Source organism: Myotis myotis, unplaced genomic scaffold, assembly GCF_014108235.1.
Source record: "Myotis myotis isolate mMyoMyo1 unplaced genomic scaffold, mMyoMyo1.p scaffold_m19_p_2, whole genome shotgun sequence".
NCBI lineage: Eukaryota > Metazoa > Chordata > Mammalia > Chiroptera > Vespertilionidae > Myotis > Myotis myotis.
In genome coordinates, this window is record NW_023416324.1 from 131,921,988 (window position 1) to 131,941,911 (window position 19,924).

Genomic DNA, 19,924 nt, shown 5'->3' on the forward strand with positions numbered 1-19,924 from the left:
CCAGGCTGGCCAGGCACCCCAGCAGGACCCTCACCCTGATCTGGGACACCCTTCAGGGCAAACCAGCCAGCCCTCACCCATGCACCAGGCCTCTATCCTATATAATAAAAGGATAATATGCAAATTGACCCTAACAGCAGAACGACTGGGAATGACTGGTCACTATGACACACACTAACCACCAGGGGGCAGATGCTCAATGCAGGAGCTGCCCCCTGGTGGTCCGTGAGCTCCCACAGGGGGAGCTCTGCTCAGCCACAAGCCAGGCTGACAGCTGACAGCACAGCGGTGGTGGTGGGATCCTCTCCCGCCTCCTCAGCAGTGCTAAGGATGTCCGACTGCAGCTTAGCCCTGCTCCCCGCTGGCAAGTGGACATCCCCCAAAGGCTCCCGGGCTGCCAGAGGGATGTCTGACTGCCAGTTGAGGCCCAGTCCCCGGGGAGCGTGCCTAAGCCAGCAGGTGGACATCCCCTTAGGGGTCCCAGACTGCGAGAGGGCACAGGCTGGGCTGAGGGACCCCCCAAGTGCACAAATTTTTGTGTACTGGGCCTCTAGTATATATATGAATATGAGTAAATCTTATGGTTCAAGTTATCAAAATGGTTCAAGTTATCCTTTAAAATAATAATAATTATTGTTTTTACAAACCATTGTATTTAAACTTCACATGGAAACTGCTGTTGATTAACTTCTTATTATCACTGGAACTGATACTGGATCTGTTGAGCTGGAATTCTTCCCAGGGTCGTGTCTCATGGAATCGAGGAATGAAGCCATAGACCAGAGGAGTTCAAGCAAGGCAGGAGTTTATTACAGGCAAACACAGACTCCCCACTCAGGGAGGGAACCCAAATGGTTTGCCACCAAAGCATTCTGCTCTTCTCCTTATATCTGCTAAAGGTCCGCTCTTTGTCTATCTGTGCTGCTCTGTGATTTGTTCCTGGCCTTTTTACAATATTTTATTTTGCACTTGCAAGAAAAACATCCTGTGTTTCTGCTATCCTGTTTTTTCTGCAAAACATTTTGTAGTTTTAGCTAGCTCCATGATTTCTCCTTCTTCCACTCCTTACACTGTTTACCTAATTCTGCTTTAACTCATTTCATAACCTTGGGTAACTTGTACCTCTTCCACTTGCAGGGACAATATGAAGATAAATGACAGGGTAAAATAGCTTTGGACTGTCAAGACATGCTATATAAATTCAAAGCATTGGTTATTGCAGGGTTTGGGAAAAACCGAAAGCATTTATTTCTGAGGCACTTAATTTGGAACAACTACTAAAAACAACTACTAAAACATACATTTTACAAAACTTTGCACTCTTTGATAGTGTTCATTTTTTACCTTCTGGAAACTGCTCGTGCTGCCATGTCTTTGGTCTGCTCATTTCTTTCTCATCACAATTTTAAGCATTTCTTCAAAGATTCTCAGAGTTCCATGTTCCCCTGTCCACGGCGCCTCTTTCTCCTGTGCTCTCTCTGGCTCTTTTGTCATAGTTTCAACTACCACGGATATGTCTCATAAACCCAGTCCAAATATCTCCTCCAGCTTCAGACTTCAGTGTCAGACAAGTACCACTCTTAACATGTGCAAAACTGAACCCCTTAATCCTCCTCCTTACCTGGTCCCTGCCCATCTCTCTGGTCTCATCTCGTGGACTCCCTGTCTTGAATTTGATACTGTAATAAGAGTAGCTGTTGGTTGAGCACTTACTATGTGCCACAAGCACTATGCACCTTACTTGCATTGTCTTATTTAATTTTGGATTGGATATTGTTATTATCCTCATTTTACTGATGAAATGCTGAGAAATTAAATAATGTGTCCCAGGCTTGGAAGTGGCAAATCTAGGATTTGAACACAGATCTTACACCAGGTTTATGGCTATATATGAGTGCCTACAATCCCTTTTATGTTACTTACTATACAAATGTAATGCATGTCTTACAATACCAGAGTTCTTTCCATATCAGCCTTTATAGTTTGGTTATATAATTAAACATCAGGAATAACTGTACTGAGTGAATTGGTCACTTCCAACTTCTGTAAAGGTTAGATTATTTACTATTTGAGGATACTGGATATATATATATGTACATATATATATGTACATATAAATATATGTAATTTATTACATATATAAATATATAAATATAAATTACATATATATATATATAAATATATGTAATTTATTTATTTATTTATTTCAGAGGGAAAGGGAGATAGAAATATCAGTGATGAGAGAGAATCATTGATTGGCTGCCTCCTGCATGCCCCCCACTGGGGATTGAGCCCACAACCTGGGCATGTGCCTTGACCAGGAATTGAAATGTGACTTCTTGGTTCATAGGTCGATGCTCAACCACTGAGCGACATGGGCCAGGCAATATTGATTTCTTAAGTAGCAGATGTCAAGTTCCCTTTAGACTCAATACATGGTTGTACTGACTTGTGATTATGTATGAGTCTTAACGAGTATGTTCTCCTTTTGTTTAAGGCTGCTGTACTGAAGTGTGTTCTTAACTCCTGGGTTCAGCAACTCAACACGCTGCCAATTCGCACCTCCTTGATGTGGTGTCTCCTTAGACAGTGTTCTCAGTCTGGAATCGCTTCCTCCTTTTTTCTGCTTTCACATTCCCATTGCTTGGCAGACTCCTCCAGTTTAAGAACATAGCTGAGGCATCACTTTGTGAAAGAAGCTTCCCTGATTTTTTTTATGTTTCTAGGCTGGATAAAGTCCCCTTGCTCTGTTTTCCTTTACCATCTTGTGTATAGCGATGAGCTTTTTAAACTGTTATCATGTCACAATCTACCAATATTTGTTTACATTTTAGTCACTCTCAGAGGATGAGCACTCTGGCATAGGGAATATGTCTCAGGCATTTTTGTGTCCACAGTGTTTAGTGTCTGATGTACTTTTTCATAAATTACTGTCTGACTAAATGACTAAATGATTGATTTATTAGTAGGCAACTTTTCTAAATACTGTAAATCTAAGAACACTGTATGTTACTTTTTTTCAATTGAAGGACTAATGTATTTGATCAATAATCACAAGATTAACAGGCATAGACAATCTTTCTTCTTATTGTTGGTCATAGACCACCACAGCCAAACTGTTTCCAGTCAGTGATAATTTACTATATTTTAAAAAACTATAGTGGCATGTACGTTTTAATATGTATTAGATTGTAACATCTTCATTATATAAAGAGTTAAATAGAATTTTGAGTGTTAGGTAAATGTTAACCTTGTAAACTCATTCTATTATGAATGTACAAATTTAATGTTTTGTTAGGAATGTCGGAATTCACAGTGTGATTTTTATTTGTACTGCTAATGTTATAATTATTCATTAAGGCTTTAATTACCCCAAATATTTAATTAAATCCATGTTTTCAAGTATATGGCTTAATGATCTTCAAAATTAACTAATTTGCAAGGTTAGTCAAAGTAAATAGAAATCCAGAGAGAGGCTTATTTTGTGCTCGTCTCAGCATGATTACAATATTCCAAGTGATTTTCATGTTTGAAGAATTCTTTTTATTTGAATCTAATATCCTGTTTAAAAATTATATGAATACTAGAGGCCCAGTGCACAAATTTTTGTGCACTCGGGGGTGTCCCTCAGCCCGGCCTATGCCTTCTTGCAGTCTGGGACCCCTCGGAGGATGTCCACCTGCTGGATTAGGCCCGCTCCCTGGGGAATTGGGCCTAAGCTGGAAGTCAGACATCACTCTGGCAGCCCGGGAGCCCTTGGGGGATGTCCACTTGCCAGTGGGGAGCAGGCCTAAGCTGCAGTCGGACATCCTTAGCGCTGCTGAGGAGGCGGGAGAGGCTTCCACCACCACCCCACCGCTGTGCTGGCAGCCATCAGCCTGGCTTGTGGCTGAGCAGAGCTCCCCCTGTGGGAGCTCACGGACCACCAGGGGGCAGCTCCTGTATTGAGCATCTGCCCTCTGGTGGTTAGTGTGTGTCATAGTGACCAGTCATTCCCAGTCATTCTGCTGTTAGGGTCAGTTTGCGTATTACCCTTTTATTATATAGGATAGAGGCCTGGTGCACGGGTGGGGGCCAGCTGGTTTGCCCTGAAGGGTGTCCCGAATCAGGGTGGGGACCCCACTGGGGTGCCTGGCCAGCCTGGGTGAGGGGCTGATGGGTGTTTGCAGGCTGGTCACACACCCCTTTCAGGGTGGGGGTCCCCACTGGGGTGCCTGGCCAGTCTGGGTGAGGGGCTGAGGGCCGTTTTCAGGCTGGCCAAGCCCCCGCCAGCAACGGAAGCTCCCAGCCTCTCGTTTTTTTCATTTTTTTTATTCTGGGATTTGGTTACCTTCTATAATTGAAACTTTGTTGCCTTGAGAGGAGCTCAGAGCTGGCCAGGGCAGGCAGGAGGGAAGCCTCCTGCTCGCTTCAGCTCCGTGGCCACAGCTGGCTGAAAGCATGTATCTGGGGTTTATTTGCCTTCTATAATTGAAACTTTGTTGCTTTGAGTGGAACTCAGAGTCACCTTGGCAAGCAGGAAGCTTGGCTTCCTCCATCATTGGGGCAATGAAGCCTCCAGCTCACTCCAGCTCCGTGGCTGCTGGCTGCCATCTTGGTTGGGTTAATTTGCATATAGTCACTCTGATTGGCTGGTGGGCGTGGCTTAAGGTGTAGCAAAGGTACGGTCAATTTGCATGTTTGTCTTTTATTAGTGTAGATATGCATAACCCATGGACATAGACAATCAACAATTGTGTGATGAAGGCCTGAGAGCGGGGCGGGAGTAGGATAAAGGGGGTCAACGGGGTGGGGGGGGGGCAGGGGAAGAGGGACATCTGTAATACCTTCAACAATGAAGATACATTTTAAAAAATATATTTTGATTTCAGAGAGGAAGGAAGAGGGAGAGAGAGAACTATCAATGATGAGAGAGAAGCATTGATTGGCTGCCTCTTGCACACCCCCTACTGGGGATATGCCCGCAACTAAGGTACATGCCCTTGACTGGAATTGAACCTGGGACCCTTCAGTCCTTATGCCGATGCTCTATCCACTGAGCCAAACCGGCTAGGGCAAGATACATTTTTAAATAATGAAAACATTTAAGGTAAAAGCTAACATTTTTGGTAGCTAGCTTTAAGAACAATGTGTAATAGTAATAATTTGGAATATTTTTACAAAAATATTTTCAGAGAGTGAGGAAGAGGGAGGGAGGGAGAGAAAGATCTTGATGTGTGAGAGAAACATGTATTAGCTGCCTCCTGCATGTCCCCCCTGGGGACTGAGTCTGCAACTTAGGCATGTGTCCTGTCCAGGAATTGAACCATTGATCTTTTTGGTACATGGGATGACACTCAACCAACTAAGCCACACCAGCCAGGGCTGGAAGTTTTTTAAAAAACTGAAATATTAACAAGGATGGAGTTGGGTAGGTGGACATTAGATGCTACCCATTTAAGAGAATGAGGGGCCATTTTCCTTAGAAAGTAATTTAAGATGTTTTACTTTGTCTTATAAGGGATTTGAAAGGTTTTATGATGTTTCTAGGAACTGCTGACCCAGCTGCTGCATATTTGTAGTGTGGTCTTCCTTGACTTCCAGAATAGGCACAGTTGCCTGTTATCTCTTCCTGTGGCTGCCTGTGCTTTCCCTCGACAACAGTCATCACGCATAATTACCTCTCCATCGCCTATTTTCTTGCTAGGCTCTATGGTTTATGAGGGCTGGGGATTGTGGATGTTTATTTGCTATTTTATAATAGGTGCTTAATCAATATTTATAGAATAAGTGGTGCAAACAAGCAGTGAATGGTGATTTGTTCCCAAAAGTAATTTTTTTGGCTCATGGTGATGTTAGTAGTACTGTAGATCTTGAACTGAATTATAAATTAGTAAAGAACAATTGAATTAACTTTAATATAATTTTAGTCTAATTCATTGTATATGTAGTGTCTTGAATTTTCTAAAATATTGCTTAAAATGCTACATTATTTACCTTTTTTAGTATAGTCATTTACTATATTTTGTTTAGGAAAGTATTTTGCATTTAAATCTCATTCCTTAGTATTTAGTAGTTACAACTTCTTCAAACAAAATAATAAATTATACTCTAAATACCTCACAGCTTTCTCAAGAAATAAACTGATATTTTTCAAAATTGATAATGCAGGTAAAATTTTCACATGGATAGTAGTACCTACATACTATCTCAGCTCCTTAAATTCATAATCTGCTGTTGATCTCTTTGGCTTTCTCTCTGATCCCGGTGATGGCTGACTGGGCATGTTGTATGGGGATGCTGCTAGTTGTGGCTTGCTTTGTTCTTTCACTGACTCAAGCATAGACATCCTTCCAGTTATTCCCCATCGCGGGTAGGGATGATTGAAACATTTGGAAAAGACTAAGGCTTCAGGATAACAAAGGAAATTAACATGGAGAGTACATTAATTTCACTCACAAAAGCCGAAGTCCTCACCATAGTGTATAAGGTCCTGCATGATCTTGCCTTTGATGTGTTTCTGATCTGCCCTTCCCTGCCCCTTTCTCACTGTTGTTGTTGTTTTTTTTTTTAACCCACATTGGAGAATATGCTTTTATTGATTTTAGAGAGAGGAAGGGAGAGAGAAAGAGAGGAGAGAGAGCGAGAGAGAGAAACAAACATCAATTGGTTGCCTTCCATATGGGCCCTGACTAGAGATGGAACCTGCAACATGGATATGTGCCCTCATCGAGAATTGAACCTGCCACCTTTTAGTGCACCGGGTGACTCTCTAACCAACTAAGCCATCGGGCCAGGGCTCTCACTGAGTTCTACCACAGTGGCTTCCTTGCTGATACTGGAACATGCCAGCATGTCCCCACTTCAGTGCCTTTGGTCCAGCTGTTCTCTTTTGCCCCAGATGACTAACTCCCTCCTTCAAGGCCTTGCTCAGGCTTTACCTTTTCAATCAGACCCACCCTGGTCACCCTATATAAAACTGCAGCCCACCTCCTATCCCCACTACTGCTCCCTTTATCCTGCTCCGTTCTTTTTCCTATAGTACTTAGTCACTTTCCAACATACTATATAACTCATAATTTACTTATTTTATTTTTTGTTAATCCTCACCTGAGGATACTTTTTCCATTAATTTTCAGAGAGTGGAAGGGAGGGAGGAACAGAGAGAGAGAGAAAGAGAAACATCGATGTGAGAGCAACACATTGACTGGTTGCCTCCCATAGCCTTGTGCTTTTTTTTTTTTTTTTACTATATTTGTATTGATTTCTGAGAGGAAGGGAGAGGGAGAGAGAGAGAAACATAAATGATGAGAATCATTGATTGGCTGCCTCTGGCATCTTCCTCCCCCCCCCCCCACCCCCCCGGGATCAAGTCCGCAAACCGGGCATGTGCCCTTGACCAGAATCGAACCCAGAACCCTTCAGTCCACAGGCCAACACTCTATCCATTGAGCCAAACTGGCTAGGGTGCCTTGTGGTTTTAACCCAGCAGCTAGCTGTGTTATGCTGTGCCTTTCTCTCTGTATTCTCAAATCCATGCTGTTAATGGACAGTCTCATCTCATATTGTGTAGTAGTGTAGCCTAGAACAGAAATGAGTTTTAGTGGTGGACTGAATTGTCATGTTAATAGGACCAGTATAATAGGTTTGTTCCTTTGTACCTGTCCCAGGTTAAAGAATTTTCTAGGATTTAGGTGAATTAATTTGGTTTTGGTTCTTGTTAAACCTATTCATTGTCTTACGTCTTCCAACTCTGGGCTTATGACTTTTCAGCTGTAAAATTGAACTAGACTGTATTTTTTTTCTGATTCTGTGAAGTTTAGCTATATCACCAGATACATTTTAAGCTTTGTAATTGTAGTGCTCTTTGAAAATATGTTAGCACTTAATAATCATGTGACTATACTATATGTAAGATGTGTACTTGGTAAGGTGCTACATATTTCTAAAAACAGAGTTTAGCACACAAGTAGTGCCTAGAATATAACAATAATTCTTTTCTTATGTAATTACATAAGAAAAACAGATTTCTGATAATCCTTAGAATTCAATTAACTAGAACATTTCATCTTTAGTCATGATATATAACTCAAGTCAGAATCCATCTCCCTCCCTCCATTTTTCTCTTTTCTTTTCCTTATTTTTTCTCTATCCTTTGGGTTTCTATTGTACAATCCACCCCCCCCCCTTTTTTTTTCTTAGAGAATGAAAGGATAATAATTTAAAGGTATTCTTCATGAATTTTGCTTTTTAGTCTACATTTACTCATCATTTTACCCTTAATATCTAGCTGATTGTCTTGTATAGCAGATCCTCCTAAATGTTGCTTGGATGAATGTATTTGCTTTTATTTTTTCTAGTATTGAATTAACTCAAAGTAATTTTAAAATTTTTGTTCTTTTAAGAAAGGTGACTCTTGTGATGGTGGGACTTGATAATGCTGGTAAAACGGCAACGGCAAAAGGAATCCAAGGAGGTAAGCAGGAAATATTTATTACTAAATTATTCCGATTTATTTATCTATTTACATTCTCTATTACATATTCCTTGAGTACAGGTAGTGTGCACTCCGTTATTTTATATTCTCACTGTACTATGGCTAATGTGGTGAATAGACTCCGCCTTCATAATACCAGCCTGTTTTCATGTTTCATATTTGAATAAATGCAAAGATGCAGAGGCTCCTTGAGGTCTTTTATCAGCTAATAGGGATTACATTGGTCTTCTAGCCCATAGGAAGGAAAAGTAAAGAAGCTACATGCCCCTGTTTTTAAGGATACCCACCTTCTACTTATACCTTCTTGGCCAGAATTTAGTCACAAGGCTACACTAAATGAAAGGGAGGTAGAAATATCATTAGCCAGCACAACTGTCTGCATCTTTTGATGTTTTCAATAGGATATGTAAGTTTTAGAATTATTTTGAAGACTAGGGTCCCATTGCATGAATTTGTGCACCTTGAAAGGAACTGTGGGCCGCCAGGCTGCGGTGGGCACAGGGGTGGGTCTTGGCCCATCCTCTGCACCCTCGCCTGGCCCCTCCTGCCGTGGCCTCTGGTCCCCTGTCTGCCCGCAGCCCTACTCCCGCTGCTGCCGCTCCCACGTGCTGACCGTGCCGGCTCTGCTCGCACCCACTGATGGCGCACAGTGATTGGTGTTGGTGCCAGCAGTGGGTGTGAGCGGGGCCGGCCCTGTCAGTGGGTGCGAGCGGTGGCTGCTGCCCCAGTCGCCCCTGAGGAGCAGGGGGAGGTGGAGAGGTCCTGAGGAGCACTTGGGGCCGGCAGTTGCCGCTCGCACCTGCTGACAACACTGAGCGATCGGGGCCGGCACCAGCAGCGGGTATGAGCAGCGGCTCTGGCAGCGGGTGCAAGCAAGGCTGGCACCAGCAGTAGGTGTGGGTGCCGGGCAGAACTGCAGTGTGTGGGAGCAAAGAATATTTAGTAACAGTCAGAGACTCGCCCCGATGACAGCGACCAGTGCCCCGCCTTGGTCTGACGCCCCTGCTCACCTGATCCACCATCCCGCTATGGCCAATGCCTGCCATGTTCCACACTCTGCCATCTGCTGCCGACGCTCACCATGTTCTGCACATGCTCCTCCTAGTGGTCAGCACACATCATAGCAACCGGTTCGGTCTATTTGCATATTAGGGTTTTATATATAGATAGGACCTCTGTATTGTTAAAGGGTTTTATGCCATTTATATTATAACTTATTGGATGTATTTATTTAGTCTTAATTCAGCGCTTTGTATTACAACCTATATATATAAAAGGCTAATATGCAAACTCAAGAGTTCGACCAGGAGTTCGATTGCTCACTATGAGATGTGCTGACCACCAGGGGTTGGTGGGGTGCTGAGGGAGTGAGGGAAGGAGGAGGCGGGGAGGCAAGGAGGTGGGGAGGCGGGGAACCTGATGGGCCCTGATCACCACCCAGGCCTAGGGACCCTACCCATGCATGGATTTCATGCACTGGGCCTCTAGTATAGAAATAACTGTGCTAGGGAGTTTTTTGTGTACCTAGGAGATATAGCACCAGCCAGGTGTCTGAAGGGAATGAAGTGGGAGAAAACCTAACATATATTTGTTTCTGAAAATGGATGTTTCAAGAAGATACCATGTATACAGACAGTCAGGGAGCTTTTATTTATGCAAGTTTATAAAAGAAAATTAACATTTTGCAAAGCTTGCTATTGGAGAAAAATACTTTGTCACCCCAAATTTTACTATGTGATATTAGATGTAAATGGCATATTGTCTGTGGATTCTTCTAAAGCAGCGGTTCTCAACCTGTGGGTCGCGACCCCTTTGGGAGTCAAACGACCCTTTCACAGGGGTCGCCTAAGACCATCAGAAAACACATATATAATTACATATTGTTTTTGTGATTAATCACTATGCTTTAATTATGTTCAATTTGTAACAATGAAATTGAGGGTTACCACAACATGAGGCACTGTATTAAAAGGTTGTGGCATTAGGAAGGTTGAGAACCACTGTTCTAAAGCTATGGTACCTTCATGCTATCTCCTAGATATTATAGAGCACTCGCTGTCATCATCTAAACCAGGCTTGGCAAACTTCTGCGGAGCCAGATAGTAAATCTTTTAGCCTTTGAGGATCATATGCTCTCCTCCAACCATACAATTCTAACATACTAGTATGAAAGCCATCCATACACAGTGTGTAAACAAATGAGCATGATCATGTTCTAATGAAACTTTATTTGGTGTGTTATGAAATTTTCTTTTTTTGCAATTATTTTAAGATGTAAAACACATTCTTAGCCTGAGAACTCAAAAACTGCAGTCATAAGAGCAGAAAATGAGAGAGGATTTACACATTCTTTGCAGTAGGCGCTCAATGAAAAAGTCAATGGCAGGCATTTGGTGCCTTTGGAAAATTAGAGATAAAATTACACAGGCTCCTATATTTCAGAATCAAAGATTCTTGCAGCAAAATCTGTGATGATCAACACCTGTTAAAAACAAACAAATAAACGAAAAGTTGGCAAGCTGTAGCTGGTTGGCTCAGTTGGGGTGTCATCCCATGCACCAGGTTGGGACATGTGCCGGAGGAAACCTATTGGTGTCAGTCCCACATCCATGTTTCTCTCTCCCTCCTCCTCCTCCCCCCTTTTCCTCCTCTTTCCTTTCCCCTCTCCTTTCCCCTCTCCTTTCCCCTCTCCTTTCCCCTCTCCCTCTAAAATCAGTAAAAGCATATCCTCAGATGAGGATTAAAAAAAACAGCAGCATTGGTGAGTCAGATTTGGCTTTCCAGTCATGACTCCTTTATCTAAACATCTTCCCTTCTATTCTTTCAAAGTCTTAACATTGAAGGGAACAGATTCTAGGAATCTGCTCATCAGATCATCTAATTTGTTATGTGTACCTAGAGTATCCTCTTTCCATTAGACAAGGGGTAGGGAACTTCAGGCCTGCGGACCATATAAGGCCCACAAAATCGTTTGGTCTGGCCCTTCCAAGGCATTAGCTGTGAGTTAATTAAATGTTTGATCAAATGCTGGCTAATTTTTTTTTAATATATTTTATTGATTTTTTACAGAGAGGAAGGGAGAGGGATAGAGAGTTAGAAATATCGATGAGAGAGAAACATTGATCAGCTGCCTCCTGCACACTCCCCACTGGGGATGTGCCCGCAACCAAGGTATATGCCCTTGACCGGAATCGAACCTGGGACCCTTGAGTCCGCAGGCTGACGCTCTATCCACTGAGCCAAATCGGTTAGGGCTGCTGGCTAATTTTTAAGTTGATAATTTTGTAAGGCCCACAAATGGTGTTATAAATAGCTAAATGGCCCGTGGCAGAAAAAAGGTTTCCTCCCCTGTGGACCTTCCTCTTCTGATTTCCACCTTCATGTACCCATTAGTTTCTTTATCAGAGTTAGAAAATGTTCAAGGTGTCCAGTGAACACATAGTCAAAACTACCTTTAACTTTGGCTCTGATTTTGTTCTTCACTTCATATTTACTCTTCAGCACACTCCAGAGACTAATTTTTTTCTTTTTTAAAGATTCCAGTTATATAGAAGTACTTTAACTTTTTCAAATGAGCCTTTAAGATAGAATAGCTACTTACCTCTGTTATCATGAGTAGAACTATTTCCTCTGTTTTGGTCTACTCTTACCTTTACTAAACTTGCTTGAATCACTACTTAATTGCCTTTTTGTTTATGTATCTCTCCACCTCTCCAAACTGTAAATTCCCAAAGGATAGTTTTATTTGTTTTACAGTTTAGGTCACATCTTAAGTGTTGCAGCCAATATTCTTAAAACATTTTACTCATGACTTCTCTTCCGCTTATTTCTGGCTCTTCTCTGTTTGTTTCTTTGTTTTTGATATTTGCTTGTTTCTTTTGAGATATATCTCCTTCCTCTTTAACTGTATTGCCATTGTCTAAATCCAGACCTACAGTGTCTTTCATCTATAGCATTACTATAGCCTCCTAAACTAAGAGTACTTTCCCTATCTTGAGCTTAATTTCTCTCTTTTTTTAAAAAAGTCTTCATTGTTGAAAGTATTACATATGTCCCCTTTTTCCTCCCATTGACCCCTTCCAGACCGCCCTCCACCCCAGGCCTTCACCACCCTATTGTCTGTGTCCATGGGTTATGCATCAACTTCTCTTCTTCAGGGGTGTCAAAATGTTTGTATTAATTGGGTATAGATGTGGTTGTTCTAACAGAGACCTAAAATACCAGTGACTTTAAAAATAGAAGTGTATTTCTCTCTCATAACAATGCAGCCAAAAGCAGTCTATGGCTGGTATAGTAGCTTCATGGTGTTAGGGACTCAAGTTCCCTCTCTTGTTTGCCATTACAAGTATTCTCTCTTGCCTATGTGGTCCACGGTGGCTCATGACCCTAATGCATTTCAACTGGAAGGAAGAGATAAAGGGCAAGGGGAGGCCATCCTCCTTTCCTTTAAGTGCGGGATCAGAGGACACCACCTGCCGTTGACTGGAATCAGTGGTGTTCTGGGTCTGGCTCCTGCTTATTGCCTCTTACCAGTTAAGAAGAGCCAAATGTGCACATTTCTTTTCCAACTCTGTGTTCAGGTATCTCATGTTGGTAGTTTGAAATTGTCCGTAGTGGGAGTATTTTCACCATGGACATGGTAAACACTACCTATCAGAGTTCCACTGACCCAATTAAACGTCTAACAATATGCCACCAGCACACTACCTAGAACCTGCTCTCTCAGCCACACCTGACTGCTGTAGAGACTAGGGCCTGCAGTCTTTATCCTAAAAAGCCATGTGCTCAGATAAAATAATCCAGGATTCTCTATCCAATGCTGTTTCCTAAAATTTCCTAAACAACTATCGGTATTTTGGGTGGGAAAATTGTTTGTGTAAATTGGTCCCTACGATTGTTGGATATTAATACATATTCATTATATTATAGTTATTTGTTTATATATGTTTCCTCCTATTTTTCTTATGTAATAGCGTTTTAAGATCAGAAAATTGGGCCTTATTAATCTTTAGATATCTAGTACCTTACACAGTGCATAGCACATAACAGATGTTTAATAAATAGTTATTGATTATGTATTTTCATTTTATCTTAGACTCTATAGATTTGTTTTCTGAACACATACTGTATGAAATCCTCAGGGTTGGGAACCATATGTTTTTTTTATCCCTGATTCTTGTATGATGCCAATATATAATAGGCCCTCAATAAATGATTATAAGCATGGGTGGGTGGGTAAATATATGGAAGGAAAAAGAAGAATAGACATAAAGATAGCAGCTTCAGCTATCTTAGCAGTCTGGTGTTATGGATTGAGCCACTATATGCTTTGTGCTGAATGCTAAGACTACAGAGATAGGTCCCAGGTATTAGGAAGGTATAGACTATTGTGAAAACCAGCAAGAAGAAATTTTATGATGCTGAAAGTAGGAAGGAATTGTCAGAGAAAGATTTAGGGGAAGATTGTAACCTGAATATTTAGTCTAGAATCTTGAAACACAGAATCATGCATAGGGACCAGAGGAAAGAATAGAGAAGAAGGGTAGGACATTCGGCGTATCAAAATAAGCAGGCTTTTAAAGTCCTGTGTTTGAACTGGGGGTGGGGCTGGCCAGGGAGTGGTCAATGGGGGAAAAAGGAGACATATGTAATACTATATGTAATACTTTTAAAAATAAAGAATTAAAAAAAAAATAAAGTCCTGTATTTGAGTTCTGGCTCTGCCTACCATGTGACCTTGAAAAAATTACTTAATCTTGATTGGGTTCCTGCAAATGTGGCCATCATTTTATCTGTGTTTACATTGGTTTCCTGTCTAGAATGTTCTTCTCCCTTTTTTGTTATAATTTTGTAGCTTTTCAGACTTCATTTCCTTTCCTTTCTGAAGCCTTTCTAGACCATAACTCACCCCTCTTTTTATCCCTTTCCCCTTGAATGCCCTCTGTTTTAGTTTGGGCTGCTGTAATAGAATGCCATAAACAATGCTCACTGTCTTATTAGTTGGATTGCTATAACAGAATGCCATAGACTGTGGCTTCAGAAACAGTTATTTCTCACGATTCCCGGCACTGGAAGTCTGCAATCATGGTGCCAGCATGGTCGGATTCCTGGTGTTTCCCTCTTCCTGGTTTACGGACAACCATCTTCTCATTGTGTCCTCAGGTGGAAGAAGGAAAGAAGGGAACAAGCTCTCTGTGTCCTTCAGAAGGACACTAGTCTCATCATGGGTGCTTCACCCTCATGACTTCACCTAAACCTAATTACCTCCCAAAGGTCCACCTTCAGATAGCATCACATTTGGGGTGGGGTTTAACATAGAGTTTTGTGGGGACACAGACATGCAGTCCATAACCCCTTCACAGTCTAATGTATTGGTTCTTATGCTAAAATCGTGCTAATATGCTGTCTCTGTATTGAACTGTGTATTCTTGGAGGATAGCAACCCTATCTGATTTACCTGTACATCCTGCTGCCTAACAAATCCTGGTACAGTAGGTGCTCTGTACATTTTAGTTCCCTTGTCCCTACTCCAGCATAGTTACTTGTTCTCACTGATAATGCCCTGAGGATAGCTCTCAAATCCTACTCAGAGACCAGCTGCCTATTTTAACTGTGGAAAGCAGTTCTGGCCTGGACTAGATTTCACATTTTTAAATGTCTAGTGTAATCCTGTTTTTAGAATATCTGGCTGCTTATACTGCTTCTAAACTTGCCTTTTTTTCCTTCTAAATAAGGAAGTCTTACAAAAAATGTGACCTGTAACTTCTTTAGGAAGCTGTGTAAAGTGCCCTAGAGTGCTTAGTGGAAGTCTGTCTATCAGTCACACCTAAGCTTAGCAGCAGAAGCCTTTCAAAGTTATCTTTGTAATGCACATGCTGAGGGGGCGGGGTAAGACCCTTTAAACCAGGGTTATTCATTAGAGCTTTCTGCAATGAGGGGTATGTTCTAGATTGGCTGTATCCAGTAAGGTGGGCAACTAGCCACATATGGTTTTTGAGCACTTGAAATGTAGCTAATACAGCTGAGGAACTGAATTTTTTATTTTATTTTATTTTATTTTATTGGTTTAAAATTAAAAAGCCCCATGTAATTTTCAGCCCTGCAACTATAAACAAAGCCTAATAGAATAATATTGGTTGTGGATTCCAGTGGTGGAGAGAGAATGGAAGAAACAGACATAAAGTTTAAACTTTTCTCCATAACAATTGAGACACAGGTCCTATTACTCTTTCATAATCTGTCTTTTTATTTTCATTTCTCTTTGAAAAGTGGCTATCACTCGTATTTCCAGTCAATTCTGGAGACTTTTGCAAAGATGAATCTTAATAAATCACACTCTAGTTACCTTAGTTATATTATTGGTCTGCTCAAATATCTTCTGTGGCTCACAATTCTCTCTCTTCAGAATTCTCTTCAGTCTGCATTAACAATCTTAAGGGTTTGCTCCAACCACAGTGTTCAACTTGTCCATACTTCTTGCCTTTACCATTTCTGTTACTTAGATCACTTTTCTGTCTAAATCCTTCCTGGCTTTAAGGTTTAAATCCCAGCTTCTAGTTTGTCTTTCTTGAACCTTAGTGATCTTTTAAATCTCTTAATGTCATTACCAATCCTTAGTAGTTATAATCATATACTTCTAGTACCATCTTGGTCATATACAGAAGTAAAAAAATTCAATTATAAATTTACAAGAACATCCAAAACATGTAGAAATAATGAAATCTACTTTTTATATTGATAAGCTGCCCTCACAAGTCTTATTAATTCTAAGTATAGCTTGAATTCAGTTAATTAAAAAAGAGTGGTCCTTAGCTTCTGCCATTCTTTGGTTCTTTTAAACTGTTCTCTAAATGTTCAGATTTAAAAAAAATAACTGTGTAGATGTTGTTATGGTTCCTGGAGCTGTCTGTGGTGTTGAAAGATTGAAATTTTTATTGTTTGTAACTCGGAGAGTAAATATCTTAAAGGCAAAAATTCATTTATTCATTCATTCTACAGATACTTATTAAGTACTTGTTATACAGTAGGGATGATTCTAGGAGCTAGGTATATATTAATAAAAGCAAATGAATAAAGACAGACAGAAACTCTTATCTGCATGGAGAGTGAATTCTAGTTGGGTATTTTATATTATCCACCCTTCCCCCAGACCAGTATGCTTAGATGTAATGCTCATTGTGTAAGGAAATAATAAACATTCTATTCCAACATTCCATTCCATTGTACGTTATTTAAGTTGTGAAGTTAAATTGTTATTAATTTAAAGTCTAAAGATTTTTTATTTCATATCATTCAAAACAGAATATCCTGAAGACGTAGCTCCTACTGTTGGATTTTCCAAAATTGACCTTAGACAAGGGAAGTTTGAAATCACCATCTTTGACTTGGGAGGTGGAAAAAGAATTCGGGGAATCTGGAAGAATTACTATGCTGAGTCCTATGGGGTAATATTTGTCGTGGATTCCAGTGATGAAGAGAGAATGGAAGAGACAAAAGAGACAATGTCAGAAGTGCTAAGACATCCTAGGATATCGGGAAAGCCTATATTGGTGTAAGTAATGTTAGTGTCATTGCAAATGTACCTGCAGCAGCATTAGCCAATAAAGAAATTTACCTAAGTTAGAAAATACTGAATAAGCTGAAATAGTCACACCCTAGTATAATAAAATGTTTTTTAGTTACCTGGGAGCTCTTAATCTACTGAGGCCTTGTTATAATGCTATCCATAGGGATTAAGGGTTGAGGCTATGTTATGAAAAAGCCTTATAATTATAGCTCCTGAGTATTCAAAGATAAATTCTTTGTGTTATTTGATAATTTACTTTTATCAAATTTTACATTTTGAAATGGTTTATTCACAGAGTTCCAGAAAGTTTTTCAAATTTTTCCTTCTTTAATAACTAATTTGCCTTTGTCCTTTTTTTCTTGAAGAATATTCTTGTTTCAAAGTTATTTAAATGGTTTATTCTTCTTATGCCACCTTGATTTCTCAACTTTCCTTCTATATTTCAAAATTAAACATTTGATCTGTCACTTAGTCATGTGCTTATATCATTTTGTCCAGCTGCCTAAATTTTTTAAAAAAGCTGACAAGACTTTTGCATTATTTGTTCTCATAGCATTTCTGCATAGTAAACACTAGAGGGTGCCATAACTCCAAGACATAGTAAAGTAGTTTAAATTGCTCTTATATTTGAAGTTGAATGTGTGCCCTTCCCTTCTTGTGCATTTGCCCTCATTCTTGTTCATTACTAACGATTAAAAAAACCAGACAAACGTGGTTAAATGAGAAATTGTGAGCATGGTTTCTCAGTGTCCTCAACCACAAATGAATATCTTGAAATAAGACAATTTGGAAGCTCTAATTACAAAAAGTGAAACTTTATTGCATCATTTACTGGTAAAGCTTATATTGTTTAATTTTTATACATTTAATTAATTAGAGATATTATTTTATTAATACGATCCTCACCTTTTTGAATCTACAGAAAACTTTAATAGATATATATAAGAAGAATGAACTTTATTGAACCCCATAGGCTAAATTCGTCTCTACAAATGTTTAAGCGGAAAATCAGAAACTTCTAAAGTAGAAAATAGTAATGACTGATATTCATTTGTAAAGTAATTTCATGTGATTGTTTAAATCTAATAGTTATTTAATTTATTCTTTCATGCATTATTCATTTATGCATATGTTAATTCAACAAATATTTATTGAGTATTGATTATGTGCTAGTAGTGTTCTGGTGCTGCCGACACGTTTGGGAACAAAAACAATAAAAATCCATGTATGACTTTAGGAACTTAGATTCTAGGGGGTGAAACACTGAATAAAATAAATAAATTATGTCACATATTAGGTGATAAGTGCATTGAAAACAAAGCAGGTAAAACAATATTGGGAATCCTGTGGTGGTGGTGGTGACAGGGACACATCCTATCTAATAATAGACAAATAGGGTAATTAACCGTACCTCTGACACACTTCCCATTGGCTAATCAGGGCGATATGCAAATTAACTGCCAACCAAGATGGCGGCTAATTTGCATACTGCAGGCAGGGAGGGCCAGCTTGAGCTGCCATCCAGCCCCAACACCAGCCAGGACCCCTGTGTGAGGCCCTGGGTGGGCGGGGTCCTCCGCAGCTGCAGTGTTCAGACCCAGGCCCCCAGCCTGCCCTGGGCTTCACTCAAGGAGGGGCTGGGGGCCTGGGGTTTACTAAACTTTACTGGAGCTGCTCCCCACACCCCCAGCCCCTGCCCCAGAACCACACTGCCCGCAGCAAGGCGCCAGGCAGCGTCCTGACAGGTGGGTGGCAGGAGAGCTGAGTAGAGCGGGGGCTGCAGGGAGCCACGGAAGGGCTGGGCCGCGGGAGCCAAGCTCCCGGGGGTCTGAGGAGAGCCTGAAGGTAGAGGAACCTTTGGCAAAGTGGCTGCCAGGAGCCCGGCCATGGGGTCTGCAGGCACGTGCACAGGTCTCCGCCTGATGGGGGATCCTGGGCAAGCGCCATGGCTTCGGGGAAGCGGCTGGCCAGGAAGCGCAGCCCAAGGGGCGCAGAGCGGCGCCAAGATGGGGTGCACTGGGGGGGGGAGGCTCAGGCCTGGGCAGGGTGCTGGCAGGGGGATATGTGCCTCGCCTGGGGAGAGTGAGGTTCTGTATTGGCCCCAATAGGTGGGAAATAAGAGGCGATGACTGCAGGCATGGAAGGACACCCGGGTGGAGGGATGCAGACTTGCAGCCCTGAGGCAGGGGTGGAGGGGCGGCGCCACCTCAGTGGAGGAGCGCCGCACTGCTGGGTACCCCACTGCGGCTTGGTGAAGCTCCTGGCGCTGACCGGGCCTCCCCGCGGCCTGCACTCCTGCTCCCGCCTTGGCCCCAAAACAAGCCTGCGCCCGCCCCGCCCCCAGTTCTCTCCCCACCCCATGGGGGTGCACACCACCTGCTCCCCAGAGGGGGGGCAGTAAAGAATGGGGTGGGGGCGGGGGAGAGGAAAGAATGTGGAGCATCCATGATGAAGAGGTGCTGGAGAATGAGGCTTGGAAGCCTCCTGGGGAGGTTCGTTCTGTTTGCCCTGTGGCTCTCCCTTAGGAAAGGTGGAGAGCATGGCTGTGAGGGCTCCCTGCGCCAGGAGTCCAGTTCCATAGCCAACTGGAATTGGCCTCAGTTTCCTGATCTGTAAAATGGATTAAGCCTGTCCCAGTGCCTTCACTGAGCTTTGAGGGCCAATTGAGATACTATATAAAGAAAATGAGGGAAGACATGAAAAAGAAAAGGAAGGGCAGGCAACACAAAAGAAAGATTGGAAGGAACCTGTAAACCTATTGTCACTTAAATAGGGAATAGCGTCAACAGTATTGTAATGATGGTATGAAGCCAGGTGGATACTGGAAATATCAGGGAACACTTTGTAAAGTATATGATTGTCTAACCACTATTCTGTAACTA

The 19,924-nt window shown here is 41.6% G+C and overlaps 1 protein-coding gene across 1 annotated transcript in view; it reads left to right on the plus strand.

Moving 5' to 3' along the window:
• ARL13B (ADP ribosylation factor like GTPase 13B) overlaps nucleotides 1-19,924 on the plus strand; it is an 83,834-nt gene that overhangs the window by 16,955 nt on the left and 46,955 nt on the right. Inside the window, exons 2-3 of the mRNA XM_036350920.1 lie at nucleotides 8,385-8,455; nucleotides 16,778-17,027. Coding sequence (XP_036206813.1) covers nucleotides 8,385-8,455; nucleotides 16,778-17,027 — 321 coding nt within the window. The remainder of the gene's footprint in view (nucleotides 1-8,384; nucleotides 8,456-16,777; nucleotides 17,028-19,924) is intronic.